Source organism: Protopterus annectens, chromosome 5.part1 (genome assembly GCF_019279795.1).
Source record: "Protopterus annectens isolate FY-2018-M chromosome 5.part1, PAN1.0, whole genome shotgun sequence".
Classification (NCBI taxonomy): Eukaryota; Metazoa; Chordata; order Ceratodontiformes; family Protopteridae; genus Protopterus; species Protopterus annectens.
In genome coordinates, this window is record NC_056736.1 from 342403790 (window position 1) to 342425181 (window position 21392).

At 39.6% G+C, this 21392-nt stretch overlaps 1 protein-coding gene across 1 annotated transcript in view; it reads left to right on the forward strand.

The window, feature by feature from the left end:
• Positions 1 to 21392, forward strand: part of CLPB (caseinolytic mitochondrial matrix peptidase chaperone subunit B) — a 2847862-nt gene that overhangs the window by 2336414 nt on the left and 490056 nt on the right. Inside the window, exon 10 of the mRNA XM_044073023.1 lies at positions 16593 to 16637. Coding sequence (XP_043928958.1) covers positions 16593 to 16637 — 45 coding nt within the window. The remainder of the gene's footprint in view (positions 1 to 16592; positions 16638 to 21392) is intronic.

Sequence of the window (21392 nt, forward strand, 5' to 3'; positions counted from 1 at the left end):
TGTCCATGGCTCTGGAGACTGATTTGAAGAAGTCAATCAGGTTCAGGAGACAAGATTGGCCCTTCACAAACCCAAACTGGGTGGGGTCCAGTGTTTGAAGGGTGACAATGTCTTTGTTTATAAGTTCTATGATAATACTCTCCATGGCCTTGCAGATAAGGCTTGTCAGACTGATGGGACTGTAGTTTCTGGGATCCAAGGTGGATCCCCCCTTGTGGAGTGGGATAACTGTAGATGTGCGCCACTCAGTGGGCACAAATCCTGAGGTGAGGCTATGATTAAACATGACACTTAGGTGAGGTGCCAGTTCATTTTGTAGTTCATGTAGTACACAGCCCGGGATGTCATCTGGTCCCATGGATGCTGTATTCTTAGCTTTGGAGAGTGCGTTTTTTACCTGTGTGGCTATTATTACCGGAATTTGGCAATCTTCCGGTATTGCGATGGGCCATTTAGAGGGTGAGAGGGGGGTGAAGTTGGCACCGAATCGATCTGCCAGGATATTGGCAATATCCTTGGGATCAGTATATTTAATGCCATTCTGTTTTAGCTCAGAGTAGATCTGAGCATTGACATTTAGATTCTTGACATAGTTATAGAATGCCTTGTGGTTGTCTTTGGAATCTTTGGCAATTTTATTTTCGTAACTAGCTTTGGAGGATTTTATGAGGGATCTCAGTTTCTTACTGAGGCTTGTAAGGGAGTTTTTTGCATCCTGGGATTTTCCTCTTTTCTGCAACAGTTTCTTCCTTTTGTTGTAAAGTTTGTTTATGGCAGGGGACCACCAGATTGGCTTCCTTTTTTTGGATGAGAGCACCTTGGTTCTCTTTGGGATGGCACGATTCATGCATAAGTGGATGTGCTCGTACAGTGCCTTAGTGTAGGATTGAGCAGTTGAACTTTCAGTTCCCGTCTGCATGGGTGTCATGAAGTTTGTCACTTCTGACTTGAGTAGTATGAAGTTAGCTTTGGAGAAGTTTTTTATGGAGGTTTCCTTACTGGGGAGTGGGGGTGGGATTTGGATGTTAAGGGTGATTAGCTTATGGTCAGACCTGACTAATGAGGGGGTGACCATAGGTGTGGAGCATCGATTTCCCATGTTGGTAATGACCAGGTCTAGAATATTGGACCCCCTGGTGGGACTATGGATTAGTTGATCCAGGGCATTGGAATTTATGAATTCCAAGAACCGTTGGGCAAAGGTGTTGGTACAGGAGTAGTTTTCCCAGTTAATGGCAGGGTAGTTAAAAATCACCCAGTATTAGGGTGTTTGGTTCTATCTTAATTTTTTCCAGTATGTTTAGAAAGGTGTAGTGAGAATCTTGGGGTGTGGTGGGGGATCTGTAGCAAGCTACAATTTGGATTGCAGTCTTACCTAGTGTTAGTTGCACCTGGAGAATTTCAGATGCATTGTGTTGGGCAACTAGCCTGGTGGTGTGAATATAATTGGTGAATATTGACACTCCTCCACCTTTAGTGTTTCGGTCCTGGTTTGGTGGCCGAAAAGTGTGGTAAGAGTTGTAGCCTGGTATTGCAGGGGGTGCTCTCTGGAGCCTTGAACCAGGTCTCAGTTACTGCACAGATTATCAATGTTCTCCATTTTTAGGAGTGCCTCGAGAGAGTGCATTTTGGGGTTTCATTTTCAAAGGCCCAAAAGTTATTGTTCCTATTTCCTTACAACATGACTACATTCAGATTTTGCACTGTGGCCACCCAGGTTCTGATTCTACCAAAAGAAGGGCGAGAAAACTAGTATTCTGGCCTTCTCTACCAAAAGACATTGTGCTTTTTCTTGTTCAGTGTGCAACAGTACTAAGCTGCATTTGCAAAAAGAGCCACTTCAGCTAAGCCAAATTCCTAAACTACCTCGGTCAACAGTAGCAACTGACATATTCGAATGGAACTGTCAACATTACTTAGTGTTGGTAGACTCTTATTCAAACTGATTTGAGATTGATTTGCTACCTAACCTAACATCCAGTGCTGTTATTACTAAGATGAAACGTCATTTTTCAGTCCGTGGTAGTCCACACAAAGTTATTTCTGACAACGGTTCTTAGTTTACCAGTCAGTTGTTTCAGAGATTTGCTAAAGAGTGGGACTTTATCCATGTTACTAGCAGTCCTGAGTATCCTCAGTCAAACGGCCTTGCTGAACGTGCAGTACAGTACCGATATATTCTTGAATTTAATTAATCTCAGAAATATACCCTGTGACAACTTACTAGACTCGCCTGCTCAAAGACTTCTGTCTAGGCAAACCAGAATAACCTGGCCTATCAGTTCTAGTTTGTTGGTGCCTAATGCTAAAACCAACAGAGCAATTAAAGCCCAACTTTTTTAAGAAGCGTTCTTCTCAGAAGTCCAGCTATGATGAAATGAGCAGATTTCTTCGTCATTTAAAAGAAGGAGAGACAGTGAGGATGCAAATGGCTGAAGGATTTGATCGAATTGGTCAGGTGAGAGGTATATGTACTGATCCGAGATCCTACTTAGTGGAATCTGAGGGTACAGAGTACAGGAGAAACCACAGACATCATCTATCTGCATCAGAAATTATATGACAGCATCATACCTGTGATACAGACTCTAGATCTCAGAGCAACCCAGACAATGTTCATACAGAAGAATATGTCGCAGTATCCATTCCCATTCCTAATGATGTCCCAGATGTCCCCAGAGTTGAACATTTTTTTAAGGCAGTCCTCGCTGTTAGATCCATTTCTGACTTTTATGTTAAACGATCAGGCTGTATTTCCAGACCTAGTGTAAAATAAACAGCAACTTGGACATAATTGTTTTATATTTGTCTAATTTTGTATGGTTGCATGTCAGATAATTCCTTCTGCATAAATGCATGTCAGAAGATCATTTCTGTAAATTGCATGTCAATGAATATTGTCATTTCGTATATGGATCATTTCTGAAAGAGGGAGGATGTAGATCAGAGCATGTGTATGCACCTTTAAGAAGCATTTCCAGATGTAGCACATGTATATAAATAGCAAGCACGGGCAGGCAGCAGTGCCATTTTAAGAGAACACCCAGAGTGTTAACATGTATGAGTGCAGTAGTCAGTCTGTTTACAAGTTTATTTAAATTTAAGTTACAAAGTCTCATTTCTGATGTGTTTGTGTCTAATAAAGCTGCTTTAACAGAACCCACAAACGTTCCTCTGTTTTATCCTGACCAGATGAGCGACACTCCTTCCTTGAGGACAGGGTGTCCTTGCGCACTAAGCTTTCTTTTATGCCTAAGATGGTTAATGAGCTATCACTGAATCAGTCTATTATTAATCTGCCTACTTTTTCCCCTGTACGAAATCTGACAGTGACTGGGTGTGCTGCATACTTTGGACTTGAATAGGTAACTCATGGTTTATTTGGATAAGACTAAGGCTATTAGAAAGTCTGATCAGTTATTTGTTTCTTTTCATCCTAGATCTTTGGGACTTGCTGTATCCAAGCAAACTAATTGTTCTTGGATTTCTAAGCCTATTTCATTTTGCTACACTTTTCATGGCAAAAACCTTCCTTCTTCAGTTAAGGCTCATTCTATTGGAGGTGTGGCTTCTTTGGGTGCCTTTTCAAGGGATTAGATACTAATTCTATTCTTGAGGCAAAGGAGTGGACTTCTATGCATACCTTCACCAAGCACTACAAGTTGGTTGGTATTTCTAGAGCTAGGGCTGGTTTTGCTAGTGTCGTTTTTCTTGGCTTTTTAGGGGACTTTTCTGCGTCAGCCCCCTCCCAAGTTTCTTCGTGAGCTTTGGCACTCTCCCATCTGATAAGAATACTGCAGCAGTGAATGTAAGGACATAGCACAGTTCTGTAAAATTTTAGTATAATGATAGGTGTCCTTGCTTTCTCTGCTGTAATATTCACTCTCTCCCTCCGTCCCCGTAGTCTTTTGCCTTTCTGGATATACAGGTTACCTGTTGGGTTTCTTGGACTGTGTTCCTACTGGGGCATTCAGTTCTGATTATGGTAGGCATGAATATCACCTTTATACCCTACGCTACACAAGGAGCATTTGGGTGACATTCAGTATACCTTTTAAAAGCAACAAGTAGTCTTTGGTAGACTGGCCAGACGTTTGGGCTTCCACTGCAGGGAATCCCATCTGTTAAGAATACTGCAGCAGTGAAGGCAAGGACATCTACTGTTATGTTAAGATTTTACACCACTGTACTTTCTTTTGGAAGGATCAGCATATCCAACTCTTGTTCACTTCTCCTCCCAGATAAACTTCTTCAACTCTGTATTGATTATTGCTGAAAAATTCTCTGGTTGCTAAAAATATGTCTGACCTGTTTGTAAAATTAATGGGACTAAAAACATTTTCACTGCTTGTATCTTACTATCTATATCCATAAACAAGAATATCCAGTTTCTCAGGGTTTGTATTTTCTTTCATTTAGCCTCTTTCCACATATCCTTAGCTGCCAAAACAGAAGTTTTTTTTAGTCCATGCTCCTAAATATTTCATTTTGTGTCCCCATAAATATGGGTATTGCTGAACCAATTAGTGTGTAGGTACCTAATTTATGGCTATAGCCTTTGTTTTATCTTCATTAATTTTATATCCCAAAAAGATTTTAAACTGTCTCAAAATGCTCCAGAACACTAAGATGCCCTTTTCTGGATTTATCAAGTACAAAATAATATCATCTGCAAATAAAGCCAATTTTCTTGTTTACCATACCAATTATATTATTACATATCCAAGTCCCTTCTTTTCATTGCCAGTGTGGCACTAAATATAATTTATTTATTTATTTTACATTTGTTGCCCGGGCTAGTCCAACTGGATACATGTCCATTTTCAGCAGTGGCCCATGGAGATGAGCTCAGTGCAAAAAAAAAGCAAAAAATACATTTTTACAAGCAATGTTGTTACAGGTTAATACAGAAATTATCATAGAGGTCTAAGTACCTCCCATTTTAAAATTCGGGTACAATACTAAAAATAGGTCTAATATTATACTATAGTCTGGGAGAAATAGGTTTGGGATAAGAGTTTATATTTACAAAGAACATTAGAAGTTAGGCTGGAAAAATCAAAGAGGACAGAAATACATCACAGTGCCAAAGGCAGGTACAGTGGAAAAATTACAGAGAGGGCAGAAATACTTTGCAGTGCAGTAGGCAGGTACAGTTCAGATTACAGGTAGAATACAGAAAGTCAAAATAAAAGAGGCATAAGTGTGTCTTTTATATAAATAAAAGAGTTTTCACACTATGAGTAAGCTTAGGGGATGAAAAGAAGGGTAATGAATAGCAAAAAGGTAAAGTGGCAAGAAGGAAGGTAGAGCTAGTTATAGGGAAGTAGTGGGTAGGCAGTACCTGTTATGAGTAGAAAAAGTAGAAAACAGATCAGTCAGGTTTAGTACAGGGGCATAGCCAGTGTGTTCTTAGGAAAAGTTTCACTTTGTTTTTGAAAAGAGACGTGGAGGAAACTGAGGAAAGTTCACTGGGGAGAAGGTTCCAGGATTTTCCACCAGTGTTGCTGAAAAGAGAGTCCCCAGCCTTGTTATTAGATTTAGAGGTGTTTACAAGAAGTTTGTGTGATGAGCGCAAGGATTTCAGATTCTTATAGGGATAGATGAGGTTAGTTAATATAGGAGTACTGGAAGGTTGGTAAAGAATCTTATGGGCAATGGTTAGTTGGTGGAATTTAAGCAGATTCTGAATTTCTAGCCATCCAAGCTGCTTAAGATTATAGCAGTGGTGGGTTCTGAATGGGTTGCCAGTAGCAAACCTGGCAATGTTATTGTAGGAGATTTCCAGTTTGGCGAGGTTATTTTTAGACAAATTAGTAAATATGGGTGAGGCATAGAGGAGTGTAGAGATTAGATGGGTATAAGCAATAGTTTTTCTGACTGTTGGTGAAAGGAATGGTTTGATTCTGCAGAGAGAGCCTAGCTTTTTATTGACGGTTTTTATAGTATTGTTGATATGGGTGTCAAAGTTAAGATTGTTGTCTATGGTAATACCAAATAGTTTAGTAGTTGGGTCAGGTGATATGGGAGTACCATTTTTGGATATAACTGAGAAATCTATTGGGACGGTCTTACGAGTAGGATTGAAAAGGAGGAGTTTCGTTTTTTTTGGGGGTTCAACAGAAGGCAATGTTGTGTAAACCATTGTTCTACTGTATTAAATACTTCTTGGGTAAGGGAGTGAAGTTTAGTTTTGATGTGGCTGTACATATAAGTGTAGAATCGTCGGTGTACTGAACACATGTAGCTTGGGGGATTGCTAGATGAAGGTCATTGATAAATATGGAGAAAAGAAGAGGACCTAATATGGACCCTTGAGGGATGCCAATGTTAATGGGCAGGTGGGTAGATAGTGTGCCAAAGTACTGCCTGCTGTCTGTTATCTAAATAGGATTGGAACCATTTAATAGTGAGTGTATCTAGTGAGAGGGATTTGAGGATATTTATAAGTATTTGGTGATTAACCATATCAAATGCCTTGGACAGATCGATAAACAGTGCTGAGGAAAGCATATTGACATTTCGTTTTTTGTTAATACAATCAGTAAAGGAAAGGAGGGCAGTAGTAGTGCTGTGGGATGGTCTGAAACCATGTTGACAGCTGGAAAGTAAGTTATTTTGGATTTGGTGGTCTAGCAGTTGCTTATGAATGCATTTTTCCATTAGTTTTGCCAAAGGTGAAAGTAGGGCTATGGGACGGTAGTTGGGGAAATCAGTAGATTTTCCACCTTTATGAAGGGGGATAATATGGGAGACTTTCCAGATGCTAGGGATGTGTCCTTCACTAATGGTTCTGTTAATCAGAATGGAAACAGGATAGGCGATGGATTTGGCTGATTTCTATAGATATTCAGCTGGTAATTGATTTTCTGAAGGAGAGCAAGGTTTAAGTTTTTGGATAAGGGAAAGAATATATGTTGTAGGGACAGGTTGGAAGAGAAAAGGAGGGGGTGGAGTTGTGTTAGAGATATGTAAAGTGAAATTATTAGGTGATAGGTGACTGGCAAGTGTTTGAATGGCCTCAGTGAAAAAAGTATTAAAGGCATTGGCAGTGTGCTTTAACAAAGGGGCAAGAGGACATTGCTGTCTGGTTTCTCTGGTCAAACACAACTTATCAGAGTGGAACCGTTCGACTTTACGTTTGGTCTCTAATCCTTCATATATCCTCATAATTAACCTTATTATTGTATTAGGGAATGCAAATGCTTCAGTTGCCCTACTCATAAATACCAAGCTTACTTTATCAAATGCTCTCTCTGCATCAAGACCCACAACAACAGTGGTATATTCTAACATTTTGCTTCCCTCTGGACCATAATTGTTCTATTAATGTTGTCAAATGTTTTGGTCTCCTTTCCACAAAACCATATTAATCTGCATCTGTCAACTCTGACAACACCTTTACCATGCCTTCAGCTAGTATAGACATAAACACTTTATAGTCTTGTTTTTTAAGCTGGGTCTGCTGGATCTTTAACATCCTTAGGTAATGCAGTTGTCACAGCTTTCTTCCAATATGTTGGTGTTTCCCCTCCTTTTAAAATACTGTTAAATTAAATCTTCTAGATCTTTATCACTTTCTTCCTTCCTAATTTCTAAACCTCCACTGTGATGGTTGCTTTAATTCAGTAGGTTCTGATCCTTTCCGGGCACTCTGGATCTCTGAGCCATGAAGTAGTCACCGATTCTTTGGGGGGGGTTAGTTCGGAGCTGAGATCTTCAGATCCGTTCCTCCTCCTTAGAGCTTTGGCATTGGACAGCTGTGCTCCTACATCAGCTTCAGATCTGAGCTGATTAGTTTCTCAGTTTGAGCCCATGCTAGGGGCTTCGGTTCTTAAAGTGGAGCTCCCTGAATCTGTTTTTAGCACGATCTTCATGGCTTTCGAAAGAGTGCTCTCCAAGTGTAGAGACCAAACTTCCCTCTTGAGCTCTGATTCATCCCTCTCCCAAAGGATTTCCCCATGTCCTAAGCCTGATGATCTTGTCTCATTGTGGCAGCCAGCTTCCAAAAGTCTTGAGCCCCCCTTTGCTGAGGAGTCCCCCATCAGCTTTTTATTCCTCTTTGGAACACCCTGCCAAAGAGGTGTGTAGAAAGCACATGTGGAAAAGGAGCAACCTGATTCCACCAGGAATCATTAACAGATATCTCTGACTTCAGTGAAGAGAAAGGTGCCCTGAGATCCCCTCTTCAGGATTTCACATTTGGCGAAATTTAAGAACTGCTCAGACAGAAGGAGGGGTGGCCCACTGAAGCTTCCTCCCAAGAGGAGTCAGTGTTCCTTGAAGTTATAAGAGCTGGCTGGTTTACTACTTAGGTGGCACCTCCTGCAGACAAGATGGTAGACCTGATCACCAAATGGTCATGGAGAGAGCTGGACACTGCCGAGTCAATCCCTCATAAACCAGACAAATTTCTTGTATCCCCCAAGGATCTTCCCCACTGGAGCAGGGGCCCTACTGTAAATTTTGTGTTGGTGGCTGCAGCTACCAAAAAGAAACTGTCAGAAGAGAGTTCCGCTGTCCATCCACCTAACAGGGAGTGTCTTCATTGGACAGATTTGGGAAGAGAGTTTATGATTTAGTGACCTTTGCTATCATGGTGGTGAATTTTTGACCGGTGTCATTAATTCTCAGAGAGATTTGACCAAGGAGCTCTCCAAATCTCTCTCAGGGTTCCTATCTGCAGAGCAAAGGAAATCTGTTGATTTACTGTTGGCTACCCTCCAGTCCTTATCCATTATTTCTGTGCATTTTATTTACAATTCCAGTGAAGGTGCTTCCAAAGCAGCAAGTACAGGCATCACTGTTAGGAGATATATCTGGATACAGGTTTATGATTTTGAAGAGCATTTTAAGATGTCTTTTGGTAGCACACCATATGATGGATTGACAACCTTTGGTCCAAAGAATAGAGAAACATTTTCCAAAAGTGAACAAGACAGTAAGACCCTTTCTGCTGTAATGGTCATATTTTCCACCCACCAAAGAGCCTTTGCAAGGAATCAGAAAGGTGGAAAACTGCCTTGGTTCTGCAAGTTACAAGAGTTAGTACCCAGCAGCTATGGAGACAGGGCTCCTCCATGACAGAGTGGAAAACTCTTAATTGTGGACATCACCCTCAGGGCAGAGGTGGTCTGCAGAACCAGGGCTTTTGGAGTCCTTTCTCTGAGAAGTCCTTTCAGTACTCCTGAATGTTTGTCTGACTGCCGCTCTCTAGAGGCAAAGAGGCACTTATCCCTGCATCTGACAACCTGGACATCCATTACTCAAGATATTTGGGTAGGGAGGATAATAACCAGATACTACCTCATTCCCTTTCTCTCTACCCTCATATCTACAAAGAGACTTCCCAATGTGCCACCCACTGAAAGGGAAGCAGCTGCTTCAGAAATAAGGAAGCTTCTAAACAATCATGTTATCCAAGAGGTCCCACCAGACCACAGAGGATCCAGAATTTACTCAAGACTCTTTTTAGTGTCAAAGAAAAACCTCAGCCATGTAAAGAAGTTTGTAAGGCAAACAAAATTCCTGATAGTCATGGTTTGGTGCTTTCTGCCTTTACTATAGAAAAATGAGTGAATGTGCTCAGTTAATCTCCAGGACACTTACTACCACATAAAATGGACAGATGATCCAGGAGGTTCCTTCATTTCAGGCTGGAAGCCAGTCATTTCTAGTTCAGAGCCCTGCCCTTTGGTGTCACCTCAGCTCCCTGGGTGGTTACCAAGTGCAGGGCAGTGGTAGCAGCTCAACTCCAACTGCAGGGGTTCTGGGTGTTCCCCTTATCTGGACAACTGGCTCATTACTGCCTTCTCCAGGAATCTACTTGTTCAGGTCATGGATTCCATGCTCCATCTTTGCACATATGTGGGAATAACAGTGAATACAGCAAATTCCAAGCTGTATAATTCGAATAAAACAACAGCCAGTTCACCAAATCAGTTTATTCTCTGTAGTTCTCTTCTCTAGCGCCTCGGCTATGCATAGCCGAGGCGCTAGAGAAGAGAACTACAGAGAATAAACTGATTTGGTGAACTGGCTGTTGTTTTATTCGAATTTTGCAGTGGGGTTTGTTCGAGCTGAAGAGCTGGTGTTGTGAAAATTCCAAGCTGTAGCCTGTTCAGTCCTTGGAATACATTGTGCTCTCCTAGGCACAAAACTGCAGATTACAAAGCTTTCTCAGCCTAGGATTTCAAGTATTCACAGGCAATAATTAGTCGTACTGTCTTGACAGAAGCCACCGGCAAAACTGATGTTACATTTCTTATTACCCTAGGCCATCTTGACAGATGCCACATGATAGTTCTACAGTCAGCTTTAGCAGTTCAGTGGTCTGTCAGGCAACATTACATATCCTTTCAGGTATCTCTACCAAAAGATTTGCAGATCACTCATCTGGTGGTGATTGGACTCATCAGCTGTGTCTCAGGGACATCCCTTTTTCTTCTTTTACCCTGAGGCATGGTGACCAGAGATGCTTCCCACTTGGGGTGGGTAGGCATTTCTTAGGAAAGAAGATGCCAGTCTTCACATCAATATCTTGTAGATGGGAGCGGTCCTTCCAGCATTGCAGGTGTTCTCTCCTGTCTTCTCCCCTTGTTTGTGATATCTGTCGAGACAGGTAACATGTTGGTGGTTTGATGCATCAACAAACAGGGAAAAATCCATTCTTATTGTTTGTGTCAAGATGATGTGAAGGTATAGCAATGGGGGATATCTTCCCACTGATTTCTGATAGTGTGGTCCTTTAACCCAGTAGTAGCAGAGCACATATTTAGTCTTTGTGTCCAGCCTTGCTTCAACATCTTTGCATCTCCCCACAACACCAAATGCAGCAAGTGTTTTACTCTGATCACCCAGGAGGGGGAGTTACTGGGGACACTCTGATCCACAACTTGCCCTCCAGACTTCTTTTCACTTTTTCATCTTCCACTGTAATGCCCAAAATTTACAAAAAAGCTTTACTGATTTAGATCTTGGTCATCCTCATAGACCCTAATGGCCTCGACAAATGTGATTTCCATTTCTGTGGCCTTATCTGGTAAACCCTGTCTGGGTGCCAGACTCAGATTCAGACTTACTATTTCACCCATCAGGATCACTTCACCCAGAAATTCAGTCTCCCATCTCCCAAGTTAACTTCTTGGTTTTATTTCCAATGATGGGTAGACAATTCCCATTGTTCACATTTTGACCTCTTCTCAGTAGCCCTCAACATGGAAGATCTACAAAAGTAAATGGAAAAGATTCTCCATTTTGACTTCCTGTAATAACGTAGATCCTTAATCAGCCCCTCTTCTGGCCATTATGGATTTTCTTGCATCTCTGTTTCAAAAAGGAGGCGGTAGTTGCACTATTAAGGTACAACTGACCACTGCATCCCTGTTTATATTGGAGAACAACACATTCCTATTGCATTCCTCAGACTGTCTAAAGCTTTCCGCAGAGGAACTTTTCTCCTTCACACTCCACTCAGGGATTCAACACCCTCTTGGGATATTGCTGTTCTTTTACAAGCCTTGATGGGCCCACTCTTTGAGCCTGTGGCCAAAGTTGATCTGACATTTTTGTCATGGAAAACTTTGCTTTTAGTGGCCATCATCTCTGCCAGGAGGATTTCTGAGCTCCCTGCTTTATCTTCTAAACCTCCCAATCTTTTTTTTTTCACAAAGATAGAGTTTCCCTGAGAATTCATCCATCTTTCCTCCATAAAGTGGCTCCTGAATCATGAATCTTTCAGTGTTATTTCCAAGTTTTTCAAATTAGGGTGAATATAAACTACATCTGCTGGAGATGCACCATCAACTGCATTCCTGTTTGCATCGAGCCAGTATATTTAGAAAGACTGTCTCATTCTCTTCTGTCAAAATGGAAAAGGGAATGTCCATGTAACACTTTCCCATTGGCTTTCTGACTGTATATCTCATGTGTACAAGGAAAGTGGCTAGTCACTATCCAAACTTCCAAAGGCCCATTAAACTAGGTCTGTAGTTTCTTCTACATTCTTCTTTTCCAGATTACTTCCTGGTGACATATGTGCTTCGGCCACTTGGTCCAAGCTCCATACATTTATTTCACACTGCAAGTTGGGCATACAGTCAAGATGAAGAACCTCCTTTGGTTTAGCTGTACTCTAGAATATCCTTCCATGAGACATCCCAAGTATAACAGTAGTTGGGGACTCTGTCCCATCTGCTGAGGAATAGACAGAAGAGACAACATTAGATACAAAAGTTACATACTCACCATAACGATTTATCTATGTTGTTTGCTTCTGTCCTTACTCAAGCTTTTACCTTCCTTGCTCCATCCTTGGTATGTCTCTGTTTGCTTTTTATTCACTGCTGGAGTGTTCTGGCTGACCTAGCCTTAGTTACCATATATATTTTTTTTCAAGCTTACACATAACAGCTGATTTCTTTCCCTCTGCTCTGTTGCATGGATGCTATCTTAAGTCTCCTAGTGTTTTGGGGAGTACTCTACTTTACTTTGGTGCTGCAGGCAAACTCAATTTGAGGTAACTTGATCATCCCAAGGGGATTGTTGGTAAGGGATGAGCCTAAGCTCCACATCCAAAGATTAAAAACAGCCAAAGCCAGATCCGGAACAAATCTGAAGACCCCATCCATTGAGGGGGGGGTGTGGAAGCAGACAATACAGATCAATTGTTATAGCGAGTAAATAGTTTTCAGTTTCTTTTAATCTCCATTTGAACCTGTGTCGCATATTTCAAGATCTGTATTTTAATGAAAACCCTCAAACAAAAAACTAAATACATTTTCCAAACATTCAATCCCCTATTAAATTAGAGCAAATAGACAAAGCTATGTACATCTTCAAAAATACCGTTTAACCCTTGAGATAGGAGCAGTTGCCCCAAATCAACAGCTGCACACACACACACACACACACACACACACACACACACACACACGCAGATTATGTAACCTAAAATAAAGGTTATCCATGCAAAGCACATGATACAGCCTGTGCTCCCACTTACACTGATTGCCTTCTCTTCTTTTCTTATCTGTATTCCTTCAGAGATGTGAAAAACAGCTCGTATGCTTTCAGAAAACAATAACTTTTAGCCCTAAGAAAAGTGCACTTGTTTTCTTTAAATAAAAATAAGTTCTACGGTGTTTTATTAAATGCATTAACGTGTTAAGGCTGTTAGAGAGCATATGCTGTCTCTTATTCACTTCCCATTATTTCAAACTTTATTTTTCACTAAAGTGCTGCACCTTTAAATTTTGAATTTCCATCAGCAAAGAATGCTCGTTATTCTCAAGAGTAATTGCTTGCACCTGCAGACAGCTCATGTCTATGTAAAATTAGTCAGCAATGAATCTTTGTATATTTCACTCAGAACAGAATGTACAGTGGTCTTCAGCTGCAGACTTCTTCACTCCACCTTGAACATTTACCAATCGGAACAAAAAACAAGCTGATATCTTTACAAATGTAAGAAACTTGGCGCTTTTTATGGTTTTCTTAATTTTGTTTTATTTTTCAATCGTACTTGCTTACAAAAACACTTGTTTATAGCTTACGCAAAGGGAATTAATCTAGATGTTCATCCTTGCAAAAATAAGAGAGAATATCCTAAGTCTACTTATAATATAATCACTACACATTTACATCCCACCCCAACAGTCCAAGATCACAGCATATTAACATTACTTGTTTTTGTCCAACCTTTCTTTTTTTGTTATACTGTAAAACCTGTATTTCTTACAACTAAAAAGGTTCTTGCTTATTGTAATATTTTTATACATACAACAATGACTGAAGAGACCCCACCACCATCAGCACCACATTTAAAATACCCGTAGCTACACACTTCACAAACTGGCTTTACCGTGCATAACATGAAGCTTATATCATGAACTGTTTTATACAAATACTAATAAAAACAAAAATGTTTCACTTAGTTACTTTTTCACCTTTTAGTGTCCTTAACTTTAATGACATAAAGTGGGGTATATGCTTTACAGTCCATACACAAGTTTAACAAAGTCAACAGAAGTCCAGTCTTTCTCAGCCACCTTTTCTTGCAAAGCAATATTTCACAGATGTGATTGATGCTTTATATTATTCCATTTATTCACTAATTTCACTGTTGGTGGTCTTCTGCCTGTTCATCTCCATCTCCAAACTTCGGACTCTAGTTCAAGTCCCGTGTACTCCTGATTCTTTTGATCAACCCCTGTACTTTTTTTTCTGTCTCTCAATTATTTCCTTTGAGACATTGGAAAAGGTTTTACTGGCAAAGTCTCTCTGTGAGCTTTATTGTCGGAAGAATGAGAATCACAGTCCCCTTCTGTTTGCTGCCTCACTTTTTTGTTGGATAAACTTTTTTATTTCCTCCTTAACCTGCTCTGCATCAAGAAATATATTTGATCCTCCAGTTAAAATTTCTTTAAACAGCTGTATATAGCAGCATGAATCTCACATCTGCCTTTTGACATTCCCGGAGCGCTGGGATAAATTTGCTTCTCTTCTACCTGGAGTGCACTAAATTATCCTTTTCCACAAACATGCTGCTGTCCCCAGTTTTTAAGGCGTATGCCTTCTGCCATAGTTTTGTCTGGAGCTACTTTTTCTGCTGGTATGATTGCATCTTTATTAATATAGGTCTTGGCTGCTTTCTCATGACTAGGTTTGGAGCATACACACAGTTTTCCATTTCAGTTAATAACTCCTGTGTGAAATACCAATTCAGTTGCTTATTTGCGCTTTCATAAAATTAATGCAGTATTTTCCTTCCAGTTTTTCTGATACAGCAGAAAATGTCTGTGATCTGTCTTCTAAATCTACCATTTTTGAAACAACTTTTCTTTAGAAGATTCATATTCATTAGCCTTTTCTTCATTTCAGCCTCTGATTTTTGCAATTTCTGTCAGTTCATCTTAGTAGCTACTTAAAGCTCCTTCTATTTTTTCCAGCCTTTTGTTATTTGAGTTGATTTAATTCTTCAGTGTACCGTGTATTTTAATCACCTCTGAGTATATTTTGTTTGTTTCCTGCAAATTACTAGAAGTCATCTGTTGTACCAAAGCTGAAGCTTAAACTGTTTTTGCTGAACAGCTGCAGGATTCTTCCCAGCCTGTGTTTTCACCTTTTTTGGTTTATTTTCTTTCAGGCTCTCTAAATTTCTTCTTTGTTGACATCCAGACAATGTACTTCCTAGCCAGTAACCTAATTTTACTCAAACTGACTATCAGTGGTTCTTATTTCTCAGTTTCTTTTTTCACACTGGGAGAGCTGAAATTAAGCTGCTGATCATGGTGTAGCCTTCTTGGAAGTTCCCACATCCTTCTTTTGCTGACCTGCATGATGCATTCCATTATTAATACCTTCTGGAGCTGTTTGCGCCCTAGACCACTCTACTTTCACATTTGCTTTTGTGGAATTCTTCTACTGGTAAAATTTTTCACTGTTTTTTTCATTAAACCCCAGTCACTACCTAGATGCCTATCTACTTAAGTTATACTTTGTCTTTGTTGTAAGTTTACCTTCTACTTTTTATGTCATTCCACAGTCTTCACTCTTTTTCTTGAACAGTTATAAATATGTTGCCATATGTAGAAGATAATTCATTGTGTTGCTGTGAATGTCCATTTTTTTCTGTTTTCATGTCCTTGCTGTTAGTTATTATTATTGTTTTGCAAGGTATTTTGAGTTTAAAGTGGTTAAGTTGGACTAATGAGATGCATGGACATTAAGTGCTGGTATAAATATCATTTGTAAAACTTAATTTATACAGTTTGTTAACTTGGGTAGAGCACTAATCCCATTGGACCAGTCTCAGCCCAAAAATTGATGGAGCAAAACAGAATAACATTTATTTTTTGTGAATATGGTTTTTACAGTGCCCCTCTGAAAAGTACATGGACAAAATTATTTAACTGTCATATTGTTGACAGTAGGGATTTGTCAAAACCCAGGGTACTGAGACCTCAGAGTTATTAACTATAAAGATAAGAGTTATGCTGCTAAAGATCTCATTGGAGGGGTTGTGGGGGAACAGCTCTACTGTAAAAAAAAAACTGCTTGAAAAATCCAGACTTTTAGAATTGTAATAAGTTATCATACCTAGAAAGTTGCATTTTAATTGTGTCTCGTAAAAATTATTGTGAAAATTTGCAAGTTAGAATAGAGAGCTGCTGTTGCAGTTTGTAACATATAACCAAAACATATTGACAGGGTGACTGTAGTGAACTGAAGTAAAGTCAAAATAAAAACCAGGCATGCTCATATGACAGCCATGTGCAGCAATGTATTCAAACAATTGAAATATTCTGGTAGGCTTAAATGTATTTCACTGATTATGCTTGGCTTTAAGTACATAGTACTTTAAGGGAAATGTTTGCATTGAAAGAATACTGTTGGATGTGTCACTTTATCAGCTGATGGAGATTCTAAAATTTGAGTTTTAATCTGGCCACATGTTTACCTCTGATGGTTATAGTAGTGACTATGTTATCCTGTGGTTGTATCAAGAACTTTGTTAAATGTAAAATTTCAATAATTCAAACTATATTAGTTTGCAGTAGCTTAAACTCACTGCTGTCTTTTTTTTCTTTTAGGGGTTCATACGTCTTGATATGTCAGAGTTTCAGGAAAAACATGAGGTCAGTTACCCACTTTGTTTCTTGTGCAATGTATTCTTCCTTACATGTGTTATTCAGACATTAATTTTAATTTATTTTTGCCTCACTGTAGTCAAGTCTTTCTTTAAGGAATACTATTTGTTGCCAGTTTTGTGATGTTTAGACTTTTTGTACTAGAAAATATGGTGAGAGCAACTATATCTCATTTTCTTTAGAAGAAAATATCAGTCACTTTGGTGTCTGTCACCCTCATGCCTGAAATGTCACAATACCCGAGTCATACCTCAGATTACATTTTTGTGTTGGCTTGAGCACAAGTGCATGTGCTAAACGGCGTTGTAGCAAGTCAGTTTGCAAATGAACAGTGGACCTGAATGATTTTCTATCTGGTAAAGATAACATAAAGGATTATCTACTGAATACTAATGAACATAGCTACACTTCTCTTGATAAATTTGAATGATCAGGAAGTGTGTTTTGCCATTAGAAATGGAAGCAAAATATGTTCTGTTTTCTTCTTTGCAGTAAGTATACTTCCAGAATATACCGTACACTGTCAGAATAGTTCTTTATAAGGTGTGAAAATTAATAAAATAGTATGATTTTACCAGCAGGTGAGGACAGTTCATCACTGAGTACTTTTAGCTGTTCAATTAAGAACACTGCTGAACTGCCAAAGGTAACTGAGTGAAACATGAAAAGTTTAAAGAACCATCTTCGGTACACCTCCATGGCCTTAGTTGCACTCTTCTGAAAAACTTTTTAAAACAAACTTTTAAAAAAGATAATAATAAAAACAACCACAGTCAAACTTTAGCATGTAGAGCTATACCAACAGAAAAGCACTTTTGGCAATAGGCCTTTTTTCAGATTATAATTTCTTCCTGCTGTCCTCCTAGAGTAAAAATAAAAACTAACCAATAAGGGCTAGGATAGGAGACACACCTATCCATTGTCCACACCTATCCATTGTCCCATTAGGAAATTAACCAATGGCTGATTTCCTAACGACCAGTCTCCTAGCTTGCAGCAATAGAAACATTCCTATGTTTAAGGATCAGCTTGAGTGATACTATGCTGTTCAGCCCAGGTGGCCAATCAGCCCTCAAATTCATAATCTAGCGAGTTTCAGAGATCTCGGTATGGTTAATGATGTCTCCTTCCCTGATAGAATAGGGTACACATTGAACCACTTTAAAAGTAAATCTGTGTGTAGGCTGTGTAGAAATATGCATGGCAAGTGCATTCTTTTGGTCAAAATTATCAATCTTCCTAAGGTGATGAAGTATTCTATCTTTCAAGCACTGATCAGTTTTGCCAATGTAAAAAGCCTCACAGTGGCAGCATGTCACAGGATAGACTAAGTGTCGACTGTTACAGTCTGCATACACATTAAATACATAATTTTTCTTTGATTTAGGATGTGTAAAAGTATTGCTACTATCAGCAGGCAAGCTTTGCATCTTGTCCATTTAAATGTCCCATTCCTGTCCGAGATCTTCTTGGAGCTGAATCCATCATTATTACAGAGCAGTCTTTTGATATTTTTCTTGTTTTTAAAAGTGAACCTCGGATGTTCACCTACTATGTGCTTTATTTTGTCATCTTCCATAATTCTCGGCCAGAACCTCTGAATTATATCACAAATCTCTCTGTTATCTGTGCTGTATGTGAGTGCACAGTTCAAAGTATTGTTCCTCTCTTTTTTGGTGTTGACTTATTGCTGAAGGATTCCTTTCTTTTATAAAATGGTCTACCTTTCCCATCCGTTAGTGCGCTACGGTCAGATTTAGTTGTTAGATCTTGCACTTTGTAGCCTCTATCTTGTAGGTTCCCCTCGAGCTGAAGATACTCTTGATTGAAATGGGCATCATCAGTACAGAGTCTAGAGATCCGAATTACCATTGGCAAGACTGATCAGCACTTGAAAGATAAAGTACTTCGTCACCTTAGGGACATTCATAGTTTAGACCTTAGGAATGCACTTGCCATGCATATTTCTACACAACCTACACATAGATTTACTTTTAAAGTGGTTCAGTGTGTACCCTATACTATCAGGGAAGGAGACATCGTTAACCATACTGAGATATGCAAAACTAGCTGGATTGTTCCTTGGGAACGATTGCAATCCAAACAGACAACATGTCAGTTATTTGGTACATCAGCAAATAAGGAGGAACCAGGTCTTACCCTTTTTGTCGAGAAGCACTCAGGATAAGGAGTGAACAATTTCATCTGAACGCTTTCTAATTGCAATGCACATTCTGGGGAGCTCCAACCTGAATGCAGACAAATTGACCAGGTGCATTCTGATGCCTCACAAGTTGTGTCTCAATCCTTTGGTGATGGAAAGGATATTCTGCCAATGGAGCTAGCCCTGCTGCAGTCTTTTTCCATCCCCCCTGAACAACAAGTGCAGCAGCTACTTTGCCCTATTCACCCCACCGGGGGAGTCATCGAGAGATGCTGTTCTTCACAATTGGCCTCCCTGGTCTTTCCCCCAATACCTGTCATTTCCCAATTTCTGAAGAAAGCCAGCAGGTCAGAGGACAGGATTCTCATTGCTCCATTCTGGCCTTAACAGATATGATTGCCCTTTCTTTGGCCTCACCTAATTCGGAGACCTTGCACTCTGGACCCAGCTCCAGACCTCTTGTCCCACCCAGAGGGGTTCATTCATCCAAATCTTAGAATCTCAAGCTCACTGCATGGCTTCTCCAGTTCCAATGATTGCTAGGCATAGTAGTCTCACTGCACCAGTTCAACAATTTTTTCTAGTTACCCATAAACCTACGACTAGAAGATTATATGACAGCAAGTGGCAAAAAATTTCAAATTGGGATACAAAGAATAATGGTGACCTATATTCTGCTCCAGTTGATAAGGTCTTAACATTTTTAGCAGCACTTTTCTAAACGGGAGCATCCTCCTCAATGGTATGAGTACATCTATCTGCTATTTCTAACTTTCATAATGGTTTAAATGATACAGCTCTAATATCCCACAAACTTTGTAAAGCTTTTCTGAAAGGAACTTTAGTGCTCAGACCTCCATAAAAGGATCCTTCTACACCTTAGGACTTGAATCTGGTGCTACAGTCCATAATATATTCCCCATTCGAGCCAGCTGCAAATTGTGATTTGAAGTATTTATCTTGGAAAACTTTATTTTTGATTGCTATTACTTCTGCTAGGAGAATTTCACAACTACAAGCCTTATCTTGCAACTCTCCTTACCTAACCTTGAATAAAGACAGGGTATCCTTACATTCTACCAAAAATAGTTTCTGAGACAAATATCGATCAGATGATACAACTTCCCGTATTCTTTCCAATTTTTCAAACAGAGGTGAATATCGTCTACATTTGCTAGATATTCATAGACCATTATGTTTTTACCTTTGCAGAACAAAAGAGTTCAGAAAATCTGACCACTTGTTTCTTTTTTTCCAACTACTCTGGACAAACCAGTTTCTAAAGTTACTCTGGCTAAATGGCTTAAGGACTGTATAAACGTCATTTATAAAAAAGGGAATGCGCAACTACCAGGCCCTGTAAAGGCACATTCTACAAGAGCAGTAGCTGCTTCTGCAGTTTTTCATTCCAGAGCTTCTGTAGATATCTGTGCAGCTGCTACTTGGGCATCCCCGCATAAATTTATTACTCATTTACAAGCTGGATCTGGTCTCTAGGGAATAAGCATCAGTTGGTTTAATGGTGCTCAGGAATATACTTTCGTGAAACCTCCCAAGGTTTAGGTAGCTGGGGACTCTGCACCACAGTCAAGGTTTAAGTGAAGATTGACAACATCAGATAAAGAAGTTATGTCTTACCATAACGTTCCATCTGTGATGCCCATCTTCACTTTTCCTTGACATTCCCACCCTCCTCCCCTCTGCTTTTCAGGTTTCTTGGTGGAACAGATCTATCCCAATAGACTGGATTTCCTTTTATGAGTATAGATATGGTCTCTGATCTGTTAATTTATGTCTGTCACTATCTTGTGCAAACTCAATCTGAGGTAATCCTGAGAGTAGCATTATGGGTAAGATAAGCTCGGGAATTTTGGAAGGCGCGAGCTGGAATAACGGCTGAGTTGGTTCTGAGATACGGAACCGAACCCACGGTCAAGGATAAGTGAAGATGGACAACACAGATGGAATGTTGTGGTAAGACATATCTTCTTTTTTCATGACATACAACTAAACTTCTCCAGTGAAGCTAATTTTTCCCCTTGGTATTGCAGCTTGTTCCATAGTTTTAATTACATTGATGTCAAGAACTAGAAGGGAATGTGGCTTTTTTTTATACCCTTTACCTTCAAAACTGGTTTGTTCATTAGCTCATTAAAATTCATACTTCCTCTATTTACAAAACATGGTTTTCTCCAAATTCTATTTAAAATCATAATCACTTGAGCTAAAAATTCTCTAATTATTAATAACATTCACAAAAAGACTCCCGCATGCCTGATTTTTGGTAAATTTTGAGTGTATGTGTTGTACTGTCTCTTGTAATCTGTCTGTCTTCATTGTTCTTTTCACTCTATGCTTTATTTTTGAACCCTTTTTTCCCTGTATGTCTGCTCTGTGAAGAACCAGACTTATCAGACTGTTGCATGCCATTTTCCTAAATTCACTTTTGTGCTGTGTCTTGTGATACCTACTTCTCCTCTCGGTGATGTTGTGTTATGCTGTCTGTTCCTTCCAGTAGTACCATTATCCCTAATCTCAGGCTGAAGTTTTATATACATAGAGGTCAAAATCTGATGAAC